A 21,769-nucleotide genomic window follows, 5' to 3' on the forward strand; every position below is an offset into this window, starting at 1 on the left:
CCTCAAAATGTGATTTCTGCCTTCCTGTAAATTCTGTCAGCAGAGTACATACATCTACTTTTCGACGCATAAAGTTTCCAAAATTGGGACATACACATATGTATCTTTTACTGGGACCTGATCATAACATCCAGTTTTTTTGTTTCTCCTCATGTCGTATCTCATGCCAAGTACAATTTCAACTGGCTCCACAACACCCCATTTGTCATTGAAATAATTAGTTCTTTTAGTTTCGGTGTTAAACATGGAAAAGGGACTCTCAAAATGAGCTAAACTTTCTTCGACAGCTGATCTGACAGGGTTATTAGGAGGAATGACAGAAATCACATCTTGACGAGTTTGGGTATTCATTTCTGTAGTGAGGTCCTCAAGGTCTGAAACAACTGATGATACCAAGCTATTGGCTACTCCACTGCACTGTAATTTGGCTACAATTGAGGCACATATATCTGCCGTCTCTCTCCTGGAAAAGCTAACATTCTCAGTGAGAGAAACTTGGGGATCACTTTCTCCAACAAACAAAGAACCTGGCTGATTATTATAAACATTTTGAGATGACTGTTCACCTGATGACAAATCAAAAGCGGGACTGCCATCAACAGCATGAAAACTGTTCAAATGCTTTCGAAACCCAGAATATGAGCAAAACTGCCGACTACAGCCACTCTGCGCACACAACAACTTAAACTTAAGTGAAGGATATAAACTGTGTGCGACTCTTAAATGAGCTATCAACCAGTGGCTGTTTGCATGCAAACTTTTACAGAGGAAACACTTTAACATTTAAACTAATTTAAAAGCTTTGAACGCAGTTCTCTTACTCTGGGAGACTCACTTGAAAGACCAACATCTATGTTGTAAACTGTGGTCTGCAGGAAGGTAAAGAAGTTGACCAGGGCTTCCTCGTAGGACAAGTTGAAGACATAGTGAACTTTGAAAAGTTCATCAAAGGCACTTAAGGAGCTGGTTCCAGAGCAAGGGATAAGGCGCTTGTCCACAACAACGTAAAAGTGGTCGATCCTGCCCTTGATCCTTCCTGATCCCAGTAGAAATGGCTGGTGGCCCTCCCTCCCACTGAGATGGCCTTCAATACTGTTGCAGGACTGAAAAAAATAGATTAAACAAACTAATTACAATGTGAAATGATAAATGCATTAAACCTGCTACTGTTAACTTCCTCACATTCAAATGAACTAAAACAGAATTAAAATCAATAAAATAAAATATATGACACACCTTAACCCAATATGTGCCTGACAAACCCAGTTGCTATGTGTATTACAATGAAATTATAACCATTAAAGGAACCCCCCCCCCCTTTTTGCTGATTCACCCTCAGCCAAATCAAGCTATGTGACTGACTTACATCATATCTGTGTTCAGCAGTAGAAAGATGTATACAGGTTTGGAACAACCTGAGGGTGACATTTTTGGGTGAGCTATCCTATCCTTATGCATGTCAGGTCAGAGAGACAAAATGTGCAGAGGCTACAGTCCCAAAGACAATTAATGAAAACCTCTGCATTTTAGGGTTAATAACCCAAATCTTTGCAACAGCTTTGTGAGTTTTACCTTATGAAAATTCAAAAGTCTGTCAACAGCCTCTGTTGGACTGATCTTAGTCTTCTTCCTCCCTGGAGGAGGAGGCAGGAGATGCAACAGCAGCAGGACAGATGACATGTCACTGTCCCAATCTGAATGAGTAGATGGGGGTGATAAAAAAAAGACTTAGTGCTCACAATAGCAAGAAACCAAGAGTTCTGAACCATCCATAGGCAGCTACATCATTGCAACTTTCAAGGCCCAGTGCTGTGCTGCCCTTTACTAATTAGATGGTGTAATGGAGAGATATTGTTGATTAAAGTAGTTATTTTTGCCCAGTGAAAGTATTCTAGTCACTTCATAACATTAAAGTTGAACCACTGGAGTCACACGGACTATTTTAATGTCTTTACTACCTTTCTGTGCCTTGAAAGTGGTAATTACGTTGCTGCACATGATCTCGGATTTCATCAAAAATCTCTTCATTTGTATTCAAATTTTTTTCACAAAAGTGTCAGGGTGACTAAGACTTACTGACAGAGAAACAGAGGCTAGAATGGCTAGAATAACTATATAACAGTTGTATGCCTGCTATAAACCATATTATGCTTTGTGAGTGGGCTTAGTTTAATCATGAGTGTCTGAGCTTTCATTTGATGTGTCGCATGAGCATATATTTAGAAGATTTAATGCTTTAAAGTTAAAAAAACTTTTATAAGTGGAGGTAAAATCAACGTTACAGGGGACAAAGTGTGCCGTACACGGTACAGTGATTCTTAATGTTTCAACAAATTAGACCATATTGTAAAGTGTTAACATACACAAGCCCTGTGTACTTGAGTTGGCTTATACTTCAAGCATATTTCTATATGATTAAGTACATTTCTAAGCTTCTTACCTTCATTGAGAAAATCTTGGAACGTAGAATCGCTGAGATATTTCACAAATTTCTTTACACCTTGGTACTGAACTTAAACCAGCATGATGAAAGCTGTTGGTCAAGAAAAAAAAAACTGATTATGACGTTGTTAATATTAAAGAAGTTCCCGCGAGCACCCCACAAATGTTACATTAAAGTGAAATTAGAGCAAATTAATTCGTATCTACTATCATGTACTAAAACTAAAATAACTCAAATAAACTATGCAACTCTTACCTCAGTTTGCCAGAGAACTAGCAAAACGGCCTCGAGATCCTATCGATGGTCTGTCGTCGTTCATGAAAGGAAATAAAGTTAGCACTCGGACAATGTTGAGAAACGTACTACTAATATTATTCTGAATTGTGAGAAATGTAAATGAAACATGAAAATTGGTAAAAACTTAAGTGGTTATCAAATATTATACCTGTTTGAACTCTCCTCGTGGTCGCGTCTGCCATTAATCAAAAAGGAAACGATGTGCAAGAACCGGAAATCAGATCAACTAATCACTAGTGTCAATAGGGGTTATGCGGAGCGCCCAGCATTCGAACCGGAAAACAGATGTAATCGTTTCCGCTTCTCACTTCCGTACATATCTGCAGCGCTAGGTGATGCAAAGAACTTATATAGACAGAGAAGTTCAAGCATTTTATAAATTATATTACTCTCTACATTAGGCTAAGTGTGACAGGTAAGAATAAAGTGATGAGTTTATATAACGTTATAATAGCCTAACGTTAGACTGTTTCCCAGGAGGTAACCTAACGCTAGCTCCACACATTACAACGTTAGCCTACAGTACATACACAAATAAGTTATCAATGAAATATATGAATTCAGCAAATTAATTTAAGAAGCTCATTTTAATTTACATATCCATATAAATCATTATTCTGGTTTCTATGGCTAGGACCTGCAGTTCCTAGAAGGAATTAAGTTTACTAGCCTACTACTAGACAAAAAAAAACGTTAAAGTTAGCAGGTGCATAAGATTACGCTACCGACAAAATTTACCTGTCAGGGTCTTTGGGAAAGCGATGAAAGGCATAAATACTGTCACATTGGTAGTTGTTGCAGTTGATTGCCGAACACTGCTATCTTTGAGTCCACTTGGACTTCGTTGTCATATTGTGTCTCTTTCTGTGTAACTGTTATAACTAGCTAGTATGTAATTATTATTTTTTGCAGCTTAGATCATTTCTATGAGGTGTCCAGAACAACATACTAAAAGTCCTAAGAAATCCTAGTTGAGAAAATATGTTAAATTCTCATCAATCCGAGATGTGTGCCAATAAGGCCAGGCAACATTACACCCCAATGGGGATATTTTTTTCCTTTACTCCTATCAAAATGAAACTTTACACACTGAAACTACCCATGACAAGTAAAAATTTTTTTGTATTACAAGTTCTTTAAAAATGAATGTTAATATGCAAATGAGCTATACACAAATCGAATATGCCCAAAATACACCCAAATAGGCTTAATTTTTTCCTTTACTCCTACCACAATAAAACTTAACATAGTAAAAGTATACATGAAAAGTAACTTTTTTTGTATTACAAGTTTCTTTTGAAATTCATTTGAATATGCACATGAGCTCCACACTTATTGAATATGCTCTAATTTGAATAGGCAGAAACACCATTCATATGACAAATACATCGGCCCAATCTTCATCCAATCATCCTTCTGCCAATGACCTGATGGTCATTATTGGCATAAATCTCCCATCCAAAACATGCCACCCCCAGTCTTTTGGTCTATACGTTCACTTCCCCCTTTCCACTCCATCATTTGGTAAAAGACCCGAAGACTATGGAACTTTGCAGCTGTTGACATTGGAGGGATAGTTACATTTATGCATTTAGCAGACACTTTTATCCAAAGCGACTTCCAAGAGAGAGCTTTACAAAAGTGCATAGGTCACTGATCATAACAACGAGATACAAACATTGCAGATAGCCAAAATATGAAGCATACATTGTGAAAAACCAAATAAGTCCCAAAGGGAAGAACCATAAGAGCATGTTTAGACAAGTTACAATTAAACAACATGAACTTCAGAAGTGCAAGAGTGTACCTGTATAAAAAGCAAGCAACAATAATATAATTCACAGCGAGTACAATAACTTTAAGTCAGTTACAACTAACCAACAAGAGCAACAAGTCTCTCAATAAGAGTCATTGTGATCCTGGAGGAAACTAACATCAGGTCCAGCCAATCATTCCTAAGTACCGCAACAAGTGTGTCTTGAGCCTTTTCTTGAACGTGGGGAGACAGTCAGTGTCTCTGATGGAGGTGGGGAATTGATTCCACCATTGGGGGGCCAGACAGGAGAAGAGCTTGTGTTGGGACCGGGCACTCTTGAGCGGTGGGACCACCAGACGGTTGTCAGAAGAAGACCGTAGTTGGCGTGTGGGGGTGTAAGGCTGGAGGAGAGACTTGATGTAGTCGGGTGCAGTCCCATTTACCGCTCGGAAAATAAACTGTCTCCACTATATTACGCTGCACCTCAAAATGCTTCTGACCTTAGATCACAATACTTTCTTTTAGCAATTTACATTTTTTATTGCTGCATACATAGCCTAACTCTTACATACATATACAGTACATTTGCCTCAACCCTTACTGTAGTTCTGGGCTTGTGCTATTGTTGTTCAGTTTCTGTGCAGGCATGAACAGGGGGGACAACCTGGATATTGAGCTCTGAGTAATGAGCTGTTTGAAAGAGCAGTGCAGCAGTGTCATTACACACTTCTGTGCCAGCTTTGCACGAACACTGACTGGCGGTCATGACGAAAGGTTCTGAATCACGTAGCACTATCTGTGTAAAATACAAACATTGATACTGATGTATCCTCTGAAGTGTTTTTGAAGTGAATTTTGCTACTATTCAGATACCGCTGAATTAAGAATTGGCCTAGTAAAGTTGCTGGGGTAAGTTTGTTGACAAGGGGTTTCCTACAAGTCTATTACAATACGAGGTGAGGTATACCATACCAAATATGTTGCAATAGAAAGATTTACTGTCAATCAACTTTGCCCCAATTACCTTACTTCTCCACTAACAGGTAGACTATAGCCATTTATCAAGTGTCTCAGAAGAATGTTTACATAGTCGATAACGTGCTCATGGTCAAATGAAAGCAGTTGTAATGTACGCATGATGAACGCATGCTATGCTGCAGTCATTGAACTGGAACAGACTGCAAAATTGAACAGAATACCCAAACCCATCCCTAAACATTAGCCTACTCTCAAGCTGTGTGGTTTTTTATTCTTCTGCATGGACCTGTGACAAGCTGCTCTGACACTGATAGTACCGGTCAACCTGTCTTTGTTTGAAACTGGTGGACAAGAAGATACAGCATTCATCCATTCAGTACTTTTATCATTATTCTAACAATATTTTAGAAATCTGAAACACCTGCCAGAACAGCAGTCTACATTAGACCTACAGTCGACACATTAGACCTACAGTCAGATGGATTACATAACGGTTGACCAGCATTAACACACAGGACATCGTAGTAATTATACTGTTGGTACTATAACCCCATCGCTAAAATGCAGTTTTTGTTTGACTGTTTTAATCGTCTGCGAGCAAAAATAAAAGACTAAACTACTGATAGCATACAAGTCTATAGGCTAACACTTTCGCTATATCCGATGCCATTAGCAAAAGCTACATATATTACATACCTTTATAATTATGAATAAATGAGGAGGCGTAAAACTTAAATACCTTGTCTAACAGAGTACTCGGGGCTCTGGACGTCCGTTTGGCAATACGGTGTACATCGGAAATTGTATTTAAGGGTAGCTCCTGTAAACACCGAAGGTGGCCATTACTACGCTGTGTTTACCTCAGTAGCGGACGGCCGGAAGTAGTTACATCTGTTTTGTAGAACCCGGAAGAATGTTGCGCATAACCCCTATTATGTCAACTCGCTGTAATTACGCTGACTCCGATCACTGATTCACTCTGCAATTGTTGATGCCATTCAAATCAACACCAGAATCAACACTTTTTAACTCTGAAACATTAACACCATAAAAACAACTCTAAACTACACTGGATATTTTGCTGTGTACTAGCTTTTTCCTGATTTTTGCTAAGTTTGAAACCAATCCGAAATGGGTAAACTAGCACCCCATTTATTTGCTTACGTCAATAAAAGTTGCCTGCAAATGTGCTCGCGGATACTAACAGGGCACGAGCACAAAAGTTCACATTGGCCGATAGCCGATTTACCTGGAGCTAAAAGAAATGTCTTGAGTTGCCTGCCCTGTTGTAGCAAGTTTAGCAAATGGTTGTCACACATACATGAACTGTTGTTAATATAGTTTATTCCTGTTATTTTAAAACAGATTTGATTTTTCGTTAAAACGTTTATGACATGATGGCAAATATTATATTATGTTAAGCGTGAGCATAGATTGTTGTCTATCTGGAGCAAAGACGAAGATAGTTCTGTTAATATGCCCCTTTTAAAGGCACATTCAATAGAGTAGACTATATTTTACACACACTTCTCAATTTATTACATTATTACCAAGTCTTGTTAGATGGCATTTCGTTTGAATATAAAGTTGACAGTAAGCTATGGTAAGTCTGCATTATGGAAAATTTCTGTTACAAAAATAACTATTAAGCTTTTTTTGCCTGGCGAGAACAACGACGGAGCTAAGTGTTCATGTTAACAGTTTATTTAATCCGATACAATGCGTTGGAAATCATACTCATATCACAAAGAAAAAAAGGAACATATGTGATGAGTTGCATCTAGAATAGCGCTATATTTAGCCCTATAGCCTATTTCTAAAAACCAAGTGAAAGGAATACTATACAGTGACAACATACATTTCCGTAAAGTTTGCATCATCTCTGATTCTTATCGGACTTGTACCCCATTCTGCCACTGCAATGCCTTAGCTCACACGCTCGCAACCATATAAATCTATGCTCGCGACTGGTTGTCGCAAAGTAGACGTGTACAGCTAGTTGCAAGCGTGCACGAGGTCTCGGAGCTAGGGGAAAAGAGCCACTGTTTAAAGCTAGACCCGAAGAGTCGGAAGTGGAAAGATGGCGCAGTCCGGTATCGTGCTCTCGCTTGCCTCACTGCGCCACTGAGCACTTTTCATAGAAATGAATGGGGACACCATCTTGGAAGACAAAAGTTGCTTCCTCTAGTTATATTAACTCTATGATAGCTAGGCTAACTATAGCTTTACTGCAAGGCAGCTGCAGAAACGCCACAAGCAAAGAGGCCAGGGTGATAACTATTTACTCATTTTACTTTGTGATGTGAAACACAATTGTGAAATGTAATGTACAATATTAGCTGATATTATTAAGGAAGTAGGCCCACATCTACTTTCGGAAACAGTAGTCTATTATTTCACTGAAGCATTAGCATCATGACATTAACCTCTGTTGCCCGGGCAACACATACTACAGTGGTCTATGATGCATCTGTTTTCAATCGTTAAAATAAACATTCCTCACAAATACATTTTCGTTGTAGGATTTATTATGACATTACATTACCAGTAAACGATTTGTGGGTGAAATGATCATTACCTGTGGTTTCAAACCAGTGTTGCTTACTGCAACGCTGTAGCCTACGCGAGACACTACACAAACATCTACACAGCTGTAGGACTAGGAAGTCAAACGGCGACAGAACATGTTCGGCACTCCCCTTACTTAAATCAAAAGTCTATCTAACTATTAACCTTAACTTCATTGACACAGCCTAAACTTTGTCAATCTGTTCATGAAAATAATTAATTTCAGCCTAAACCGTACAACGGAACGTTAAATGCAATTCAACCAACGCAATCGCTACCAAGACGAACACAGCAGTAGTCTACTGTACTGTAGTAGTACAATTTACCGGAGCAGCTTCTCCACACAGGGCTATATCGCACTTTGCGTTGTTACTGACAATGATCGCTACCAGTGAGCTTTTTATGAAAGCGATTTTCCACTAAATAAATGTCAAGCTTATTTACGTTTTTGGGGGCATATTTTCAGTTAGCAGATGGTACTGTTTGAATCGCGATTCCATCTTCTACTGACGGTAACGTCGTAGAATAATCTTCAAAGGGGGTTCTTTATTCATGAATGAATGCAATATGAGTAGGCTAAATGCCTTAAAATATCACGAGAAGGGAAAAACTTAAAAGGACGTTTAAGTCATAGAGATTAGGTACAGTTTTACACCGGTCTGCCAAATTTATTCGTTTTGATTCAACTATGAGGCTGCCTCTTGCAGGGGAAATGAGAAGAAATCTATTTCATTCTACACTTCACTCGTATTTTCAGTTGTAAATGAGCAGCAAAAAAAAAAAGCTTTTAAATCTATGTAATCTTTATAAATAATAAGTATGCATTTTTATATAAAATATACAGAAATATCAGTTGTAAAAATGTCATTAAAAAACGGACCCCTGTGCAACCGACGCAAGCAAGCACACCCTACAATTTCCCCAGAAATTGTACCCTCTCTAGTTTTAGTTGCAACCCTGGCAGTGGCAAACGATCGTGGGAGCAAATACAGATAAAATATAAAAACATAATTCAAAAAAGTAGCAGTAGGCAATACTTGCACATATTTTAAGGCCAACAAGTACAAGGCTGAATTGCCTGCATCACTCCCTTTTGTAGGATATTGGTATACAAAGGGCCTATAGAACAATGAAATTGCTTGCAGCCATCAGGAAGAAAAATTAGGCAAAGAAAACTGGGGAGGCCCTCCTCCACAGGACTTCACTGAGGAGATGGCCCTCTCCAGCTATCAGGATCGCCCCATGATGGAAGGAGTGGAAGGGGGCATTTCTTCAGACCCTGGTGGCAGCAGCTCAGAAACACATACATATGTATGTTTCAAGTAATCTATATGACCATGTTCATTCAACAATTATTTATGAATATTGTAGGAGTGAAATGTATTACTGTTCTCTGCAGTGACAGGTAATACGGTGGTGTTGCTGCCACCACCCACTGTCATCCCACTGTGCCATACAGAGGTAACAGTAGGTGCGTTCGACATGGACTGCGGCTGCATGAAACGACCGGCGAGAGTAGCCGCTTGCAGTCGGGGAGGAGTTGAAAACAGCTCTGTGAAGTCGGACATTCCATCTTCTTGTGGTGTGCTGCGATGACGTCAGTCATGGCCGATCAAGCGCTGTTTGCTTACTTTACTTTATTTATAATTAAACTTCGTCTTTCCGTTAGTAAAGAGGCGGACTAAAACCCTTTCTTCAACAAATTTTAAATTCAATTCAACTGTTTGGTCCGGATTTGAGCGTTGGCGATAGTGAAGGTGTCAGAATAATTACAAAACACGCGTCAAAGTTGTCGTGTGTGAGTCTGGCCAATCATGAAATAGCTGTGTCGTCATTAGAACCCGTGCAGTTGCTCTTGAGAAAATGCGCTCGGCTACACAGCCGGCAGTTCTCGAATCGATCTCACGGTACTTTGATGGGTACGTCACAGTGACCTAGCCTCGGCGCCGTCTCAAGTCGGAAAAAAAATCTAAAAAGAATTCACTGTTTCAAGTCAGCCGCCTGCAGCCGGTTGCAGCTCTGCATGAAGTCAGTCCATGTCGAACGCACCTCGTGAAACTAATAGTCATACGCCAGTATGTATGCCATATGTGGTTGCTGAATATTGATCAAATATGCCATTTACTTTCTCAAGTGGAGGTCCTAGATGATCAGGAAACTGTGTCTGCCTGCTCAGAGAGCATTTTGGGGGTACACTTTTGAGTTTTATTTACCACTTGCAACACAGATGATGAGAGTGTGTGAACGTGTGGCTGTGATTGAAGTGTCTGTAATGACTTGCTAATGGTGGTGGTCTGAACACGAGACACAAGTCCTTAAAGTGCTCATTTCAAATATGACTCAATTGATTAAATTGCAATGGTGTTAAACTCAGCAGGAAGAGGAACTTCTTCCTCCCCCTGAGCCTAGGGCCTCCACTTCAAGGCTATGACAAAGACACAAGCAATGAACCTTGAAACACAGTAGTCAAATGGACACCTTCAACTTTCTCCAAGTGTGCCTTGCAAAGGGACAATGTTCTTTATTTGTTTCAGGTTGGAGCAGACAATGTGAGGGCCCTGTATAAGATAACCCTGGAGCTCGATATAGAGTATAAGAGGCTCGATATAGAGTATAAGAGGCCTTTAACCCTTGTGCTGCCTTTGGGTCACATGACCCAAAGGTTCATAACATTTACATTTAGTCATTTAGCAGACGCTCTTATCCAGAGCGACTTACAGTAAGTACAGGGACATTCCCCCGAGGCAAGTAGGGTGAAGTGCCTTGCCCAAGGACACAATGTCAGTTGGCATGACCGGGAATCGAACTGGCAACCTTCGGATTACTAGCCCGATTCCCTCACCGCTCAGCCATCTGACTCAGATGAGCCATCTGATGGCTGAGCGAACCACAGTTGTGTTTACCCAATTTTACCCAATACAAAAACAAATAAAAATAATTTTCTTTTAACCTTCACAATGTGGGGAGGGGGGTCTGAGACAGCCCAACGGTTAAAAGAAAATGCTTCACTTTGATTTTGTATGCGGTAAAGTTGTCGCAATACAACGGTGGGTCACAATGACTGATGGGTCAGAATGACCCGAAGATAACACTAGGGTTAATTAAAAAAACAAGGCTGGATTTTCTGTGTTCCTAGGGAAGGGAGAACACATGAGGATGTATTTGTTAAACTTTTTTCTACGTTTTGGTCTGTTTATACCTTTTTGACCTAATATTAGTTAGCAACTGGGGAGGTTTCATGTTGATATGTTATCCCTATTCACTGGGGTGTCTCCCCTTAACCCATTCTGTTGTCCTTGGGTTGCTTTGTGCCTTTTTCTAATCATTTCCATATCAGAAATGTGTGTTTCTTTCAACCAAAACATTTCAAACCAAAAAGAACAATGTGTATGGTACCATACAATGCTCTTCACAAGTTAAATAAATGATAATTTCACTACTTTCATTGAATTTGGATGTTTCATTCACTTTTATAGCATTTTTCAAAAAGAATAAATAGGACATTGAAAGAAAGAAATTGTGAAAACCCCCACAAAAGAATCAAAATGCACAACAAAAAAGCCACAAAAAGGTATAAAAAGACCAAAACGTCGAAAAAAGTTTAACAAATACATCCTTATGTGTTAAACCAAATGTTTGCGATTGGACATACGGTGCAAACACCGCCCTTTTATGTGAACGCGCACGTCTCTAGATTGGAAAGATCTGGGTTGAGTTAGAGAGTTGATAACCGCCGTCGTGATACCACTTATCGTGATTGCGATTGTTACGCTTCGCCGAAGCCAGGTAACTGAAAGTGATCCAGAGCATGTTGATCTTGATTCGTAGTACAGGCCCCAGGTATGCAAACAACACATCACAACTTGATATGCGTACATTCCCAAGGGTTCAAAGTATCTAACCATGTAAGGTAATACAATGTTTTACATTCATGATATCCATTCCATTATCCTTTGTTTCATTATGCAAGTTAGCCGACAGAAGAAACAACTTGTTCACATAAAAGTGTTCTTTTCTCCGGTTAGCAACGGAGTATTTAGGATATGAAGGCATCAAAATGTCCGTTGAACCCTCCCCTTTCGACTGAAACCTTGTTTGACCCAATAGGAGCTTCCATGCCCCGTTGACAGCCCTCTAAAGCCAACTAGGTCTGTGCGTCCTGCCCCCTTCCTGCCCCCCCCCCCCGCCCCCCCCCCCCTTGTGATGCTTTGCCAGGCCTTTACTGCAGCTGTCTTCAGATGTTCAGTTCAGTTGTTTGTTCTTGGGTCTTTCTGTCTTAAGTTTTGTTTTCAGCAAGTGAAATGCATGCTCGATCGGGGTGAGATGAGGTGATTGACTTGGCCAATTCAGAATATTACACTTCTTTCCCCGGGTAGCTTTTGCAGTAAGTTTTGGGTCATTGTCAATCTGTAAAGCAGGGGTGGGGAACGTCCGGCCGAAATCATTTTGTCATGCCAAATGGAATGCACACGTATATTCCGTGCAGTATATTCCTGCAGTGCCAGGAATATATTATTAGGTGCATTATTCGTATTTTAATATGTGGAAGAGGACCGTGGAGGCGCGCAGCGTTGCGTACCAATGTAAGAAATTTCGCTCGCGAGCTCTGCGCGCTCGCATTAAGTGTGGAATTCCTTTCTAGCAAATCAAACACAGAATACGTTGTTGGTTTGGGCTAAGCCCCGAATGTTTACAACGTATGGCTACGCGCCTGATTAACACTCGGATCGATAAGCAGTCTCAAAAATGGTAGCAATATAAAAAATAATACGATCCCTTTCCGTAATCATGATACCCCCCAAGAAATGTTCGATGCACCCCTAGTCAAAGCAGGCTGCATCCGTGCCAGCTAACATCACAAACCTCACCAAAGAGAAGCACCACAACAACAAAAAAAGAGAAGCAGTTCCAGCCATCACATTAGGGGTGAGTTCATTAAATGTTTGACCAAATATAGCAGGCACATTTTTAAGTTGATAATTCTGTACGGCCCCCGAATGATTTTATAAATATCCAAATGGCCCTTGGCAGAAAAAAGGTTCCCCACCTCTGCTGTAAAGGGAAGCACCATCCAATCAACTTTGCTGATGTTGGCTGAATCTGTGCAGACAATATATCCCTATAAACATAAAAAAAACTGAATGCTTGTCTTCTGTCACATCATCAATAAACACTAGTGTCCCACTGGAAATGGAAACCATGACACTGCCTCCACCATGTTTTACAGATGATGTGGTATGCTTTGGAGCCGTTTCAAGCCTTCTCCATACTTTTTTCTTCCCATCATTCTGGTACAGGGATATCTTAGTTTCATCTGTCCAAAGAATGCTGTTCCAGAACTAGTTTGGCATTTTTAGATGTTTTAGTCTTATCTGGCCTTTCTATTCTTGAGACTTATTTACATGTATTCATTTAGCAGTCGCTATAATCCAGAGCGACTTACAGTAAAAATGGGGACATTCCTCCTGAGGCAAGTAGGGTGTGGTGCCTTGCCCAAGGACACAACGTCATTCGACACAGCCTGGAATCAAACCGGCAACCTTCAGATTAATAGCCTGATTCCCTAACCACTCAGCCATCTGACCCCACTGATGAATAGTTTGCACCTTGTGAAGTTTTCTCTTTGTGGTAATGATATGCCTACCTCCTGGAGAGTGATATTCACTTGGTTGGATGTTGAGAAGGGGTTTTTCTTCACAATGAAAAGGTTTCCTGTGATCATCCACCACTGTTGTCTTCTTGGACATCCAGGCCCTTTTTTTATGCCAAACTCACCAGTGCAATCATTTTTCACAGAATGTACCAAACTGTTGCTTGGCCACTCGTAATGTTCCTGCTATCGCTCTGATGGATTTTCTTTTATTTTCAGCCTAATGATGACCTGTTTCACTTGCATTTAGAGCTCTTTAGACTTATACATTGCTTATAAATTCAAATACTACACATCTGTAATCAATCAACTGGTCAAGAAACAGCTTTTGAGTCAATTGTCCAATTACTTTTGGATGTGAATACCCTCAAATTGTAGCATAGATACTGCACTTTAAGCCCATATTCATTATTTAACTGTAACTTGAATATATTTTGTTTTGTCATTTACCAGACAGCCAAAATAACAAAATGTGTGCCAGTGTTCAAATATTTATGGACCTAATTGTATTTGGTTATTATTTAATGGTTTAGGTTCAATCCATTCATGTTCCACTAATGAGACTGGACAGTTGATGCAATAGTGTGATAAGATCCGGTCTCCCTCACTTCCCAGGTGACAACAAGGGCACAGCTGTGGCCATCTGTCGTCGTATTGGCATCTTCACAGAGGAGGAAGATGTGACTGGCCGTGCCTTCACCGGACGCGAGTTTGATGACCTGTCCCCATATGAACAGAAGAACGCCGTCCGCAGAGCCTGCTGTTATGCCCGTGTGGAGCCATCCCACAAGTCTAAGATTGTAGAGTTCCTCCAAGGCTTTGACGAGATTACTGCCATGGTGAGACAAGGGTTAGGGTTAGATGCACAGTTACATATGAACAAGATAAACAAAGGGAAATATTTAAAAGTAATTTAAATATTTTTGTATTTATTTATACATTTGTTTTATCACAATGTGGCAATGTGAGTTTTTTAAGTTTCAGTGACTTTAAGACTGTGACCAGAGTTTTCACCTAAACTCACCATTCTTCCCCCTCCAGACGGGTGATGGTGTGAACGATGCCCCTGCTCTGAAGAAGGCTGAGATTGGCATCGCCATGGGCTCTGGCACTGCCGTTGCCAAGTCAGCCTCTGAGATGGTCCTGGCTGACGACAACTTCTCCTCCATCGTAGCTGCTGTTGAGGAGGGCAGGGCCATCTACAACAACATGAAGCAGTTTATCCGCTACCTCATCTCCTCCAACGTGGGTGAAGTCGTCTGGTGAGTGGTCATGTAGAAAGTGAAATACGACTGTGACAACTGTGGGAACAGGGGCGTCGTTAGACCCTTTTTACTGGGGCACGTGCCCCAGTATAAATCTGCTTTGCCCCAGTAAAAAATTTTGTTTTAACAATTTACTTTTTAAGAAAAATGTGAACGCAGTATCCCAATCAACGCTTGTGAAATCAAACAAACCGATGCCCGCAGAATTCCATTCGCAGAATTCCATTCCTGACACGCAGCATGCACACAGAAAACCAGGTGTCGGACTCGGCAAACAAGTCAGAATTGAGGTAGGCTAAGAAAACATTACAAAACGAAAGAAAGTTTCTACATGATAGGCCTACCGATCATCTTATTTAGATTATTACAACATATAATCCATATAACATGAAGCTCAAAAAACTGTATTTGCGCTCAAATGAATGCGAAACAAATGCGCACTCGCATTAACTATTGATGTCCCTGCCAAAGCTGATATCAAAATTGCGTCCTTGAACTGTTGTATAGAGGGTTAAGCAAGGCAAGTTTATATAGCTAGTAGTGCATTGTGTGCAGCAAGCTTGGAAGAAAAAAAATTGATATAAATAGGGGCCTGTGCCCCAGTAGGGCTTTATGTCTAACATCGCCCCTGTGTGAGACCGCACAACAACACACAAAAAAAGATTTATGAGATGGACATACCCATGACCAAGACCAAGTTACTGATGATGACGTAGCCATACAGTGACCTTGACACGGCATGAATAAAGACACACCAACAAGCCGAACTAGCGCTGCAACACCAGTCAGACTATTATGCGACCAAGACACAACCATGTTGTCAACCACGTTGACTGCAAGACAAGAAACAATGCATTGAAACTCCTTGCAACCAAGACACAATATACCATGATATAGACTACAGAAAACACACGAGAATCCATGTATTATTCATTCTTTCATTATTCAGTTAAGAAACCAAAATCTGGGAGTCAATGGCAGCCCCTAGACCAGTAGCGTAAAAAGTTGTGAAATTTGGCTTGTTGAAACTGCAGGGCATTAGTAACTTCCATACCAAACATGGGCCACATGAGAAAATAGGTGGTGCTACAGGCCATGCCCCAATTTGCCAATTTTCAAAGTGATGCCATTGGCAGCCTGAAGGTTCCCAAATTCTGATATTTAGCGTATATGCCTTATTTCTCATGAGGAACAAAAAAGCCTCAAGAACCTATGACGACCGCCATATTGTATTTTTCTGTACAATAAAGATTTGTCCAAAACGACAAATTATTCTCATGAACTGTAGCTCCGATTGACTTTAAATACGAAAATGATTTGTAAGACATATGTCTTTGCATAGGGTGATAAGCAATGAGTAATATATTACAAAATTTAATTATTAACATAATGATTTGCACCTGTGGCACATATTTCATGTGTCCATAAATAAGTGCCACATTGCCATAGGGACTTGATCTGTTCCACACACAAGGAAGACACCACAACATGTTACCATATGCAAAGGCAACTTAATATCTCCAAAAATGATTAAATTAAAGGAAATCTAATTTATCGCTAACGCTAAAATAATGTTTTACACATCCGCCGGTCAAAAATTGAAACTCTGATTCAATCACAAGTTCATATGAAGACTCTTGACAATGTTAAGTACACAAAACTGAGAAAGGTGGAATGTAAGATGAAAAGTAAATTTATTGTGAATATTTGAAATATGCATGCTTGGCTAATTGCTCATTTTTTTCCAATGAAATGTCTCCCTGGCTCCTCCCGCGCGAGCTTGGTGAGACGCAGACACATCCAAGGTTTTTTGGGTGGGCTGAGCATGCCCCCACCCTCACTCCTTGGTTTTTACAGGAGGCCCTTGTGGATCTTGGTGTTATCGCATTTCCGATTTTGTATGCAATGGTAAAAAGTTGTTCAAGTTCTGAAACATGGAAAATATAGGCCATGAGTAACTACCACACCACAAATGGCCCACCATTGCCCATAGGTGGCGCTACAGGCCAATAGGTGGCGCTACAGGCCACGCCCCAATTGTCAATTTTCAAAGTGATGGCATTTTCACCCCATCCGTCTAAAACTTGCTATACATGTCTTATTTATCATGGGAAATCATAATGGTGTGGTGACCTATACAGTCCGCCATGTACGGTAACATTTTTGGAAAACGTACAAATATCTTATGAATCATGACTCCAATTGACTTACAATTCGGTATGTATGTGTAGACCACATATGTAGTTAGGCTAGTTTGAGACCACAATAGCTATGGAAATAAGAGTGAATGCAGAGAGGCGAAAAAGAGAAGCAGAAAAGTGCAACACCCTCCCACTACCATTATCTCTAATTCACTCTCCTGAGTCTCATCTATGTTGTTGTATGTCTGCAAACTGCTATAGTGTGGGCCTACACAAAAGTTATAAAGTCATTGGACTTGTTTGGGGAGCTTGTGTTTTAAATTTCCGTTAATTTGTTACTGATAGTCTTTAATTTAAGTGACGTGGTGATGTCATTGCCTACATATATTTCACGTTGTGTTACATGATTTCAGTTAACGCAGCTTCGAAGTCAGGTGGCTGAGCGGTTAGGGAATCGGGCTAGTAATCTGAAGGTTGCCAGTTCGATTCCCGGCCGTTGTGTCCTTGGGCAAGGCACTTCACCCTACTTGCCTCAGGGGGAATGTCCCTGTACTTACTGTAAGTCGCTCTGGATAAGAGCGTCTGCTAAATGACTAAATTTGAAGTCAGAACTGTTCATGCCTACATAGCCTTGTTGTTCATCAATTGTTTTTAACCCTTGTGTTATCTTCGGGTCATTGTGACCCATCAGTCATTGTGACCCACCGTCGTATTGCGATAACTTTACCGCGTACAAAAACAAAGTGAAGCATTTTCTTTTAACCGTTGGGCTGTCTCAGACCCCCCACATTGCGAAGGTTAAAATAAAATTATTTTTATTTGTTTTTGTATTGGGTAAACACAACAATGGTTCGTTATGAACCTTTGGGTCATGTGACCCGAAGGCAGCACAAGGGTTAAGCTCTTTGATAGCATCTTTGGTAAGATATGTGCTTTAGAAATGTTAAAGTGTCACGCAAGATAAATACCTGACAAATACCTGACTAAAACTATGAACTTAAAGATGTCCTTATGGCCCGTTCCTGTGTGTTTAACGTTAGCGAAGCTCCCTGTGTCCGTTTTGACCCGTTTTGCTAACGATTCCAAGGAATCGATTCACTGGGAACCAGTTCTAAACAAGAACCGGTTCTCGATACCCATCCCTACCGGTTGGTCACCCTGATTGTGCATGTTGTGCAGTTTGATGGGACCAGAGAGTCTGACCATGTTAATATACAGTCAGTCTGCTGCATGTTCTGGTTATCAGTTAAAGTATTAATCTTCGTCTTTGCTCCAGATAGACATGTCAACAATCTATGCTCAAGCTTAACAATGTAATATTTGCCATCATGTCATGAACGTAAAAACGTTCTTGACAGAAAAATCAAATCTGTTTTAAAATAACGGGAATAAACTATATTAACAACGTTTCATGTATGTGCGACAACAATTTGCTAAACTTGCTACAACAGGGCAGGCAACTCAAGCCATTTCTCCCTGTGCTCATTCAATATGGCTCATTCAGCTCCAGGTAAATTGGCTATCGGCCAATGTGAACTTTTGTGCTCGTGCCCTGTTAGTATCCTCGAGCACATTTGCAGGCAACTTTTATTGACGTAAGCAAATAAATGGGGTGCTAGTTTACCCATTTCGGATTGGTTTCAAATTTAGCAAAAATCAGGAAAAATTATTTTATGAAAAAGCTAGTAGTATGAGCCAGGTTCGAGAATCGAACAAACATTATTGGGGGAGATAGTTTGGAAATGTTGACTGGAGTTAATAGAATAAAAACTACCGGAAGAGCCGGAAGTCTAACAAGAAATGCAATACCACCTACATCCACCGGGGCCGTTGCTTCAAGCCGAGGGGCGAGGGGTGGGGGCTTGGGTTCTGACATCCGAAATGGACAAATCGATATTACGAGCCTATTTTTCATATTTTGCAGATATCAGCATAAAGGATATGGAATAATCAAAACATCGATTAATGGCTCGTTGTACCATTTGTGTTATATGGTTATTTCATTATTAAAAAACCCCCGAAACAACCAAAAACAAGCCGTTATACTTAAATGTGTGTTCGACTTACTAAAGTGACAAAACGATATTACGGCCCTATTTTGCGTTTGTCAACACGGGTTGCAAAATAGGAAAACCAATGGCCACAAGGTACACAGACCCAACAGGATTGACATTGTTTTACATTTACATGTATTCATTTAGCAGACGCTTTTATCCAAAGCGACTTCCAAGAGAGAGCTTTACAAAGTGCATAGGTCACTGATCATAACAACAAGATAGCCACAAAAACATTGCGAGTAGCCAAAACATGAAGCACACATTGTGAACAACCAAAGTAAGTGCCAAAGGGAAGAACCATAAGAGCATGTAGTTAAACAAGTTACAATTAAACAACATGAACCGCTATAAGTGAATAAGAATAAGTGCAAGTGTACCTGTGGAATTAAAAAAAATAACAAAGTAATTACCACAGTAACTTTCTCACTTCTTATGCTTCTAAAAAAAGAATTGTAGAATTGATGGCACTGTGGGAAATGGGAAAACAAATAAAGAAAAATAAAAACAACGTAAATTCGACCCATTATTTCGTTTTGGTTTCCTTGTTTATTATATTTCTCATTTCGAGCTGAAAGCAATGCAACAAACGTCAAGTTTTAAATTTTTTGTACATACAGAAAAACAGAATAGTGATTCGTTATTTCGTTTTTGGTTTGCCAGATTAAATGAAATAATTGAATGATCGGATGATACACGGACCAGCCTACAATCTTTCTATATCACAGTAGCCAAGACTATGTCACGGTCTGTAGCTATCTAGCTAATAGGCTATACATGAATTTGGTCTCTATGTTGCAATTGAGTAATGTCGTTGTGTTTGAAGAAGCAGATAGTCTACGAATTAAGTCAATAATTATTGAAGTAAATTAGCTTTTTTTTTTTTTTTTTTTTTTATTTACATCAACGGCCTAGTTTGTGTTTTTGTGCAATACCGCAAACTTCATGTCCTCAACAGTAGGTGGCGCAGCACCTTTTTCAACATCTGGCAAAGCCTGACTGAATTACAGATGAACTTTAACCAAATCTGACAGTGACTGCCATTGGAGAAACGGCTTATTTTCTGATACAAAATCTGAACAGTCCAATGTCTAAGTCTGTGAATGGATTAGTAAAATGAGACATAATGCTGATGTGCAAAGGGTTGTAGGTTCTAATCTAGTCAGAGTTATGTATCATTTTTGGGGGATTCTGACAGAATTTACGGTTTCAAGTCTTCTGGTTAATCCCAGTGTAACTATCTATTATGTCAATTTTACAACATTTTGCCAATTTGAGGGAGGAATCTGCCATTGCTGCTTGCAGCTATATTAAAATTTTGTTTTTTTTGTGACGCAGAAGTTATTGACTTTTATTTATTTTTGATATTGACTTGTTGCACTTCAACGTCTCATTAGCTGGATTCAGTTTTACTAACCTCAAGGAAGAATAATGGAGAGCTTTATATTGTTCAGAAGAACTTGAAGTGTAGCTTTAAAGGAAGACGAGGTGGAAAGCGTGGTCTCTGCATGTGTCTTGCCCAAGACCATAGCCAAGGAGTCAACATTGGAGTCAGTCAACATTGGACGGGACAAAATGTTCCGGGGTGTCTGGGAACATTTGGTTTTTGCATTTGAAAACAAATTTCTTCGCATTCTGAAAAAATCGCTAACACGGGATGAAAATATGTTATTTATTCTTAAATTGCCAGATATTGCGGCCAAGGTTTCTTACTATTGTCCTATCTTCTCCTCTCCTTCCCTATCTTTTCCTCTCCTCTGGATGAATGTCTTGCGAATTAACTGTCCAGATATCCTAAATTAGAGTGGAATATGAGACTAGAAAGTGTCACGGCCACAGCCGTGCCCCCCTGTTGTTTTTGGTTTTGCCCTGTCCTAGTGTTTCCCTGTCAATGTCTTCACCTGTGTCTCGATCTTGTTAGCGTCATTGTTTCGTTTGGTTCTGTGTATTTAGGTTTCTGTTTTGTGTCCAGTCTTTGTACTACCTGTCCGTGTGAGTACCCAAAACATGAAGCATACATTGTGGAAAACCAAATAAGTGCCAAAGGGAAGAACCATAAGAGCATGCAGTTAAACAAGTTACAATTGAACAACGCACTCCCAGGCGCCACCTTGTCCGAGCTCCCTGGCGCCCCCGTGCCCGCGCTCCCATGCGCCCCCGTGCCCGCACTCCCATGCGCCCCCGTGCCCGCGCTCCCATGTGTGCCCGCACTCCCAGGCGCCCCCGTGCCCGCGCTCCCATGCGCCTCCTCGTCCGCGCTCCCAAGCGCTCCCTTGTCCGCGCTCCCAGGCGCCCCCTCGTCCGCGCTCCCAGGCGCCCCCTCGTCCGCGCTCCCAGGCGCCCCCTCGTCTGCGCTCCCAGGCGCCTCCTTGTCCGCGCTCCCAGGCGCCTCCTCGTCCGAGCTCCCTGGTGCCTCCTCGTCCGTGCTCCCAGGCGCCCCCGTGCCCGAGCTACGGCCCTTAGGCCGTCCCCCGGACCTGCCCCGACCCTCTGCCCTGCCTCTGGGCCGCCCACCGGACCTGCCCCGACCCTCTGCCCTGCCTCCGGGCTGCCCCCCGGACCTGCCCCGACCCTCTTCCCTGCCTCTGGGTCGTCCCCCGGATCTGCTCCGACCCCC

General features: G+C 40.9%; 1 protein-coding gene across 1 annotated transcript in view; it reads left to right on the top strand.

Moving 5' to 3' along the window:
* atp2a1 (ATPase sarcoplasmic/endoplasmic reticulum Ca2+ transporting 1) overlaps nucleotides 1-21,769 on the top strand; it is a 102,675-nt gene that overhangs the window by 63,621 nt on the left and 17,285 nt on the right. Inside the window, exons 17-18 of the mRNA XM_067230832.1 lie at nucleotides 14,308-14,531; nucleotides 14,734-14,954. Of these exons, the coding sequence (XP_067086933.1) occupies nucleotides 14,308-14,531; nucleotides 14,734-14,954 (445 nt within the window). The remainder of the gene's footprint in view (nucleotides 1-14,307; nucleotides 14,532-14,733; nucleotides 14,955-21,769) is intronic.

Source organism: Osmerus mordax, chromosome 3 (assembly GCF_038355195.1).
Source record: "Osmerus mordax isolate fOsmMor3 chromosome 3, fOsmMor3.pri, whole genome shotgun sequence".
NCBI lineage: Eukaryota > Metazoa > Chordata > Actinopteri > Osmeriformes > Osmeridae > Osmerus > Osmerus mordax.